This window comes from Eurytemora carolleeae, unplaced genomic scaffold (genome assembly GCF_000591075.1).
Source record: "Eurytemora carolleeae unplaced genomic scaffold, Eaff_2.0 scaffold297, whole genome shotgun sequence".
In the NCBI taxonomy this organism is placed as follows: domain Eukaryota; kingdom Metazoa; phylum Arthropoda; class Copepoda; order Calanoida; family Temoridae; genus Eurytemora; species Eurytemora carolleeae.
The window spans coordinates 130,333-139,121 of record NW_019396222.1 but is presented as its reverse complement, the minus strand read 5'-3'; the positions used below and the strand labels follow the sequence as shown (position 1 = coordinate 139,121).

At 31.2% G+C, this 8,789-nt stretch overlaps 2 protein-coding genes across 2 annotated transcripts in view; both read left to right on the top strand.

The window, feature by feature from the left end:
* Window positions 1-19: 19 nt before the first annotated feature.
* Window positions 20-3,656, top strand: LOC111698576 (cytochrome c oxidase subunit NDUFA4). The gene is made up of 4 exons (XM_023468937.1): window positions 20-398; window positions 1,835-1,959; window positions 2,397-2,474; window positions 3,421-3,656. Exons 1-4 carry the CDS (start codon window positions 333-335, stop codon window positions 3,491-3,493), a joined length of 342 nt encoding a protein of 113 aa, XP_023324705.1. The 5' UTR covers window positions 20-332; the 3' UTR covers window positions 3,494-3,656.
* A 133-nt stretch (window positions 3,657-3,789) lies between these two features.
* LOC111698572 (maestro heat-like repeat-containing protein family member 1) overlaps window positions 3,790-8,789 on the top strand; it is a 28,738-nt gene continuing 23,738 nt past the window's right edge. The window contains exons 1-4 of the mRNA XM_023468931.1: window positions 3,790-3,874; window positions 5,982-6,056; window positions 6,109-6,165; window positions 6,600-6,656. Coding sequence (XP_023324699.1) covers window positions 5,982-6,056; window positions 6,109-6,165; window positions 6,600-6,656 — 189 coding nt within the window. The 5' untranslated portion in view covers window positions 3,790-3,874. The remainder of the gene's footprint in view (window positions 3,875-5,981; window positions 6,057-6,108; window positions 6,166-6,599; window positions 6,657-8,789) is intronic.

Below are 8,789 nucleotides of genomic sequence, written 5' to 3'. Positions count from 1 at the left end.
GAATGAATGACCGAATGGGAATGAATGACCGAATGGGAATGAATGACCGAATGGGAATTAACGACCGAATGGCAGTCGGAATGGGGGTTGGAGGTATGGGACCGGAGGAAAGAATGGGAGGATGGATGGGAGGTGGAATGTCTGACATGGGAATGGTAAGAAGCATGCCCCAGATGAGAGAAGGTTCCAGCGCAGTATGGAATCAAGGAAGATAAATATCTACTGAGTCTTGATTTCCAAATTCTTGCATTTTCCTGTAAGTTTGGTATTTTATTGATAATATTGTATTTTGTTACATTTCAGATAATTTCTTCCTTTGATCAAACATCAAAATGTTTTTCACCAAGATGATGAGAGCTGTCGACCATCCTTACATCACCGGCCCTGGAGGCAGGAAGGTAAAATTAACTTCTCTTTCTAAACCCCTATTTTGAACTTTTAAATTAGAACTGTATAATGTACAACTACTGTGTGCGCTGCGCACATCATGTACTTGTACATTACATCACCTAAAGTACACAATGTTAGTACAGACGTCACGATTAAACCGTTTATTATCTTCAAATTCTAATTTAATTTCGTTCTATTCTCTCATTTTTTACAAATTAAGGTTTTACAAATTCATACCTTTTATCATAATTTTACTTAAAAAGTAAGTCGTCATAGATGCACCTTCGCTACATTACTTTTAAATCTGAACTAATTTCTCTTGTGATGTTTATTAAGGCTGAAATGCTCATTTTGATAAAGACAAACAGAAACTACTTCTTTTCTACTATTAGTTTTCAAAATAAAATGTTATATATACAGGGTGGCCAAAATGTACGGATTGTACGGATTTTTTATTTTGTAACCCTAAAATTGTACGGATTGTACGGATTTTTTTCAAATTGTACGGAGTCAGATTGTACGGATTTTTATCCTGGAAATACACCGGTTTTGTTTCACTCATTTCAGCAAGCTTTTCATGAAAATTTCAAAAAAAAACTCGTCAAAATGAAGTTAGTTTAACTTATTTTCTGCATTCTAAATAATATTAGATTGATTAACGTTTCAATTGACAATCAAAATTCATTCATAATTTTCGAGATCCCAGAAGAGTTCATTTGAGAATATGTTACAGAAGTGTTCATTTGAGAATGTGTTTATCTATCTGTCTAGCTAACTGTCTATCTATCTGTCTATCTATCTGTCTAGCTCTCTGTCTATCTCTCTGTCTAGCTATATGTCTAGCTATATGTCTAGCTATCTGTCTATCCATCTGTATATCTATCTGCATGTCAGTTTATCTATCTTTTTATTTATCTGTTTATATATCCTATCTGTCTCTCTGTTTATCTATATGTGTATGTGTATATCTGTTTCTCTGTCTATCTATCTGTCTGTCTGTTTATCTATCTATCTATCTGTCTCTTTATCAGATCTGAGAACATCCTCTCAGGTTTCCTCCGTTTATCTGTAAATCTTTTCATTTTTAGTTTAATATTAACTTTCTTTTAATTGAGTGTGCAACCCCTGTACCACGCTATTTTTAATTATATTATAAAATTTTACGGATTTAAAAAAAATGTACGGATTTGTTCAAAAAAATGTACGGATTGTACGGATTTTTTTCCGAAAATTGTACGGATTGTACGGATTTTTTTTCGAAAATTGTACGGATTGTACGGATTTCCTCTGAAAATGTACGGATTTTTGTACGGATTTTTTCAAAAAAGTTTTGGCCACCCTGTATATAGTTTTCTATGACTTATCCAGGCTTAAGCAGTAAGCACTATGAACGTTAAACTTTTTATTAAGACCTGAAGTTTAATCAACTCCTATTATATTCTAGGCTAACAATGGCAAGGGTAGTATGCAAGGGCTGACCCTGAAGTCTCTGAAGCATCATGTTGCTCTCCAACCTCTCTTCGCCATCATCGGAGCTGGATGCATCTTTGTTGGAGCATACCTTTACAGGTAATCCGTCTAGTGGGAAATAGGAGGGGGGAGTTCTTATTTGGGTCATGCTTAGAGTTGGGGAATGATACAAAAATTTCTTTTATAAATTGTTTTGCCAAAAACAGGTTAAAATATCCATTAATCGAGAAAAAAAAGAAAAAGAAAGACATTTTGTTCATTCTCTTCAAAATCGATGAGCATGATTTTATGATTTGTGTCAAGTTTGAAAATTTTATTAATGCAATAACGATGAGCCTTTAGATTATGAAAGTTAGAAGTTGAAGGGTTTCTTTTTGAGATATTATGCATCTGCGCATTTCTATTGAACAATCAGGATATGATGTATATTTTATATGTCTGATGTACGAGGATTGAAATACTTGGCTGTATTTTGGTTTTGATGCATTTTTCCAAGTACTCTTGATCTAAAAATCTAAAATTATGTTATTGTTCAGATTGGCCGCTAAAACTACCGATATCAACTGGAGGAAGGAAAAGAACCCCGCTAATACCTACGGTTATTATGACGGAAAGTAAGATATAATAATAATATTAGACTTAGTAATAATAATAATAATAATCACTGCCACTCCTTCAATCTGAGATCTCAGACTTGAACTCCCTTCCGTTCCAATGAATTAACCCAGTTAAGAGCTAAGTATAATTATTTATATTTTATCATTTCTTACAAACCTAATGACTCAATTCAAAGAATTAGAGATATGTCCGGTTTTCTTTCCAAAGATTTGATAACTTGCTTTTTCTGCATTTTTATAGTAAATTTTATATTTTGTAACAAAAGACTTGTAACATGATCAATTGTTTCATTTTGAAACTTTGAATGAGCTTAATTAATTGTTTGAAATAACATTCTTTTGATCACCCACTTACAAATCTCCATCATAGACTGCGACTGAGTGAGGCTGTAAAGAATAGAGACACGAAAGCTAATTTTTTAACATTTAATGACTTATTGTACAGGGTGTCTCAATAAACATGGGAATTCAGTGACACATTCGATATCGTCTTTACTATGAATTAGCATTGTAATACTTGATATCAAAAGACATAATATTATTATGTCTGCTAGAGTTTATTTTATGAAAACGGTAAATGGCTATAAATATGTGTCTATAATGTCTCTGCAAGATAAACAGTGAAGACAGACAAGTTTTCTCTGTTTGTATACTTTAATTTTCTTGTTTTACTGAGTACAACCGTAAACAGTCAAAACATAAACAAACAAATTGTGAATATAGCTTTCTTAGTAGGTATCACTAGACTAAATCAAAGAATTATTTAAAAAGACGATATCGAATTCGTCACTGAATTCCCATGTTTATTGCGACACCCTGTATGTTCTGTAAGAACGTAGTTTAGTTTTGTGAATTTTCTTTTTTGAATTAGAGGCAAATAAAAAAGTTAAAAAAAACATTAAATAAATATTTTTTTTCATCTTTTATTTAATTTATTGTTTAGGCAGTTCAAGTTCATGAATCCCTCTGGGATCGACTACAGCAAGTATGGACAGGATAGGCCCAAGTTCGAGTAGTTGAATATCCTTGCTACGTGCCTACTGTAACAGAATGGGTCTCTAAGCTTCACCCTGTTGTCTGAACCAAATTGTCAATTTTTATAATTCGAGATAATATTTTTATACATCATGTATTTTTGTACTTTTTAAACATCTTGTGATAAAACATGGTTTGCATTTATCAAGCATTTACATAGAATCTTACACTTTGTTCTTTTAACAGGGCGCTTCTTATGAAATGTCTTATATTATCATTTTCATTATTTAGAGACACCACGTTGTATTTAGTTTAAACTAAACATTTAAATTTAACCGTAGTCTTAATTAGAAACCTTTTCACGTTTATAATTTCAGATAAAATTATGATTTATATTTGTTGTTTGTCCAGTTAACAAGAAGGTAAAAATGCGTAATTTTTTTGGTGATTATTATTAGAGAGTTAAAACTCTAGGACTCTTATTGTTTATTGGCAATTATTTTTCACTGGACTTTCAGAGCGCTTTGCGCCCCTCGTCTTTTAATAATTTTAGCGTTCAAATTCTAATATGGATTATTTTAGTTTTAAAGTCTCTATTTATTCAGGTACCATTTGACCAGCCATAACCCTTCCCTGAGATCTTATGAAGTGCCATTAAAATTGGGCAAAATCTTTTCAGCCGTTTTTGACGTTAACAAAACAAATAGACTGATCAAATGTATGCAAATAGATTATCAAGTACAATAGGTGGCAATAGAAAAATGGATCAATTATACAGGACGTCACAAGTGTCAAATATAACAAAGAAAACGAAATTTTCTCACATTATTTGACATGTTTTTCAAGAAAGTGTAAGAACAGAAAATAACTTAACATAAAATTGCACTTTTTTCACTGTAAGATAAGATTCTATTATTCTAAAATTATCACTATTATTAATAATTTTGTCAGACACAATAATGAGTTGACACTTGTGTACAATACTACGTTGCCATCTATTGCACTTAACAATCTATTAGAATGTATGAATGTATAGACTTTAATTGTAAGTAATGTTGGAATATTAGGATATACTGTATTTGCGATAGTTTAACTTTCCGAATACGAATTCGCTAAAAAAATACGTTTTAACGAAACTAGAAAATTTGGAAAAATACCTAATTGTCGAAAGAACTTATATTGATAAGTTTTGTTTTGTTTGACATTAAGCTTCGTTCGTCTAAGGTTTTTAAACTTAAAAAATGTTCCACAAAATTTTGAATAGTTTTCTGTTTAAACTTCTGCTTTTCTTACACTTTGCAAAATGTTTAAAACTGAGAGAGATATTCGCAAAAATAAACTAAAAAAATCTACAAGTATCGAAATCGGCAGAAATTTTATGAGAAAACTGTAAGATTGTGTGCAAAAGAAATACTTAACACTTTAAGATCCTTACCAAAACGAGTACTGTTGCTCGCTTATGCTTCACAAACAGTTTGGTACAGAAGTTTCGACAATTAATTCTATCTTTGTGGTCAAGAAATAACTTATAATCTCAGCTTGTTAAATTAGTTTTCAGATGTATTGTGTAAACTGTACAGTAAATTCTGAACTCATAACAACTCACAATTTCTTAGTGTTTGAAGTTATATTGGAAACAAAAAGATATTGCATTGAAAAAATGGAAGAAAAATTACAAAAAATTGTGAAGCATTAAAGGAGTGTTCGCGAAAAATTAAAGGGGGTATAGGCTTACGGCGAAAAATAAGCGCATTCGTTCGCTACTAATCTTACTTCTGTCTTTTGCGTCTATAAGGAGAAAATTATTAAAAACTACTCATACCGAAGAACGCAGCGTCCATACAAATTCAGAAAGTTGAAAAATTCATTTCGGATCTTTAAAAAATCAATTGTAATCCAAACAAATCATTACAGATATTGTAACCAACAGATATCGATAATTTTTCGAAGTATTCGTATATAGTTGATATTTCTTAATATTGTTAATTTTTTATGAACTATAGTTAATTTTGAAAACATTTATTCGTTTTGATTTTTGATAATAATGAAGACGTCATTTTTATATTTTCCACGAATGTTCGAAAATCCAGCGCCAGCGAAATATTATTAGAAAAAATCAAAAATATTATAAAATATTAACTATATACGAATGCAACTAAAAATAATCGATGACTATTTTTTAAATATCAGAATGATTTGTTTGAAATTAAATAGATTATTTTACGATCCGAGTTGCATGTTGCAACTTTCTGAATTTGTATGGACGCTGCGTTCTTCAGCATGAGTTTTTAGCAATTTTCTCATAATAGACGCAACAGTTAGAAGTAAGATTAGTAGCGATCAAAAGCGCTTTAACCATGAATTTTACACTAATTTACGTTGGAAACCCAACTAAACCATTTTACATTTTCATTTTAGATATTTTTCTGGATTAGGCGCAGATAAATATCACAATAAAAATGGATGGAAAAGAATATATTTTATTTCAAATTATTTTGTTTTCATGAACTATCAATATGTTTATTTAAGATGAGTAGAACGTCCTCTCCTAAAGGGTCCGAGGCCTCCTCTGAGGATGGAATCAATCCCGACCTCAAAATCAAGGTAAGAATTGACAAATTATCTGGGATTTTATCAGAAATATTTTGGTTTTTAGACAGTTATCCATTCCCTACTGGAGACGTGTAGAGCAGACGAACAGGAAGTACGACAGGTACTGATAATGCGTGCACAGCATTTGATTTGATAAGACACAATGCTTAAAAAGTCCAGTTTTATCAAGCTCAAAAAGTTAAATTTATTCCGGTATTGTGTAATCCCAAACCAAAAATATGTTGTCCTTATTTCTCAAAGTTTAATCAAGGAAAAAATAAAACAAACAATTTAAACGTAAAGCCCGGTTTAATCGGGTTTAGAATGATTAAACTTGATCGGTATTCTGCTATCCCAAACATATTCATTTCTTTATTCTTAAAGTTAAGTCTAAAATCTATAAACAATAGACACGTAAGCTGTACTTTTGTTAGCAAGGGTGTATACTGTATAGTGTATACTGTATAATTTTGAGATTCTGATATGAACTTTTTAGTTTATAATAAAATTTTAATAGTTTCCTGTCTGATTCATGAACAATATCCATATATTTAGGCTGCCTCACATTCACTTTCTCTTGTTGGCCGTCATTATCCTTTGTTGGTACTCCAGGTACAAAAAGTATACTTGTTATATTCTTTTATGGTTTTTTTTTTTAATTATTATCATATTATTATTGTTGTTTCCTCGTGACAGCTATCTTATATATCTCTAGTTCATAATCATTAAACATTTTTGAAAACATCTTATTTTCCATAATGTTAATAATCTCTCAAGATCTTATTTTCTACAATCGGTCCTAATGGTCAATTTTTTATTTTCTGTACTTGTTCTGAAACTTTCTTTTATTTTTGTTAGTTTGATGAATTTTGGGGTGCATTTTAACTACTTCAGTAAATCAGAGCTGGGAACTTTTGAATAGTGTATATCGGGATTAATGCTTGATCCACTCTTTTTCTTAATCTCCAGATTAAATAATGCTTGTTCTCCTCTCATTTTTAATCTCCAGATTAATTTACCGATCGGAATTAAGGATATCCCATTCTAAAGTTTTCAGCTCAGGGCTGATACATTTTAGAATGGTGGATATCAAGATCCAATGCTTTATCCTCTCTTTTTGCTAATCTTCAGATTAATTTCTAGAGATTAAAGGATCTTTAATTTTTGAAAAACCGGTTTTTAATCTTCCCGCTTTTGGAGTGTAATATCAATTGAACTAATGATCGATTAATCGAAAGTTTTGGATTTATGTTTATTGAGACTAACGTTCAAAAGGACAATAGTCCTCAAATGTTATAAAATATGTTTTAACAAGTTTATATTAACATGATTAAAATTATATTTGTTTGAATGCTCTAAAAGCCGGCTTGTGAACAGCTGACTTTAGTTAAATTAGATTTTAGTTCAATCAATATAGCATCGTATCTGTATTTGTAATCATACGAATCTTTATTATATCATATCTGTTCGGTTCCATAGTAGTAAACCTATCGTGTAAGAATTCCCATTATTACACGGTTCAGGAGGAACAATTTTAATATTGTTCGCTTCCTTGCGTTTAAGAATGCTTATTCTTACACTGTCGGCGTAGAATTTTCATTCTTTAACGCTCAAACCGTGTAAGAATGGAAATTATTACACGGTCAGAGCGTGAAAGAATGTATATTCTTACACGCTCCGATCATTGAAGAATGGAAATTCTTACACTAGTTGAAGAATATTCATTCTTACACGCTCCTTATATTGATCTTTTCAGTATAGATCAATATTAATATTAAAACTTAATTATTTTGTACCGACAACAAGCACAGGGCAAACTCACCTTTTTCTTTTACGTTAATACATTTAAACTTACCTTTTTTAACTTAAAAACAACATGCGCACTTACCTTTTTCTTTTATATTAAAACATGCAAACTTACCTTTTTTACTTTAGTAAAACATGCTCACTTACCTTTTCATGCTCACTTAACTTTTTCGTTTTTTGAAGTATTGATATATACCTTAATTCAGAAATATCAATTTGAATCTCACCCTAGTCCTGACAGAAGAGTGGAAATTAACATTTTCTGACCTTTCCCAAAAATATGGACGATGCTTTTAGCCTTAGATTAGACACTTTCATCAAACTTCTGAGTCTTAAAGCATGCTGCCAGACTACCTACTTTATTATTTTTTTTTAGTTCATCTTCATTTCAAACCAAGTTTGGTAAGATTTTGCAAATCTCTGCATACTTGTAATAGTATGGACAGAGCTTTTCAGTCTGAGTCACTATATCTCGCAAAGTTCGAGATGATGAAGTGAAACCACAATCAAAACTAAAAAAGTATAAAAACTTATCATTGAAATATTAGTGTCACACTTTTAATGGAGTCTTAGCACTCTATAGCAATGAAAACAAACCAGTAAATCTTGCTTCATGAATATAAAGACAAAGATCTTCACCAGTTTATGTCGAACTGATTCTTACTGGACAACCTGCTTTTATTAACATTTTAACCAGTGCTTCGGATCCGGATCCGGATCCGGATCCGGATCCGGTTGGATCCGTATCATTTGGTCGGATCCGGATCCGGATCCGGACCAGTATCAGGAAACGTTGATATGGATCCGGGTAGCGCCAAAAATTAACCAAAACCATGGAATAAATAAATCAAAATGGTTCGTAAATGTATTATTTACATGACGAAAATTTTTCAAAATTATCTTTAATAATTTAATGTTTACATTTATATAATAGTAATG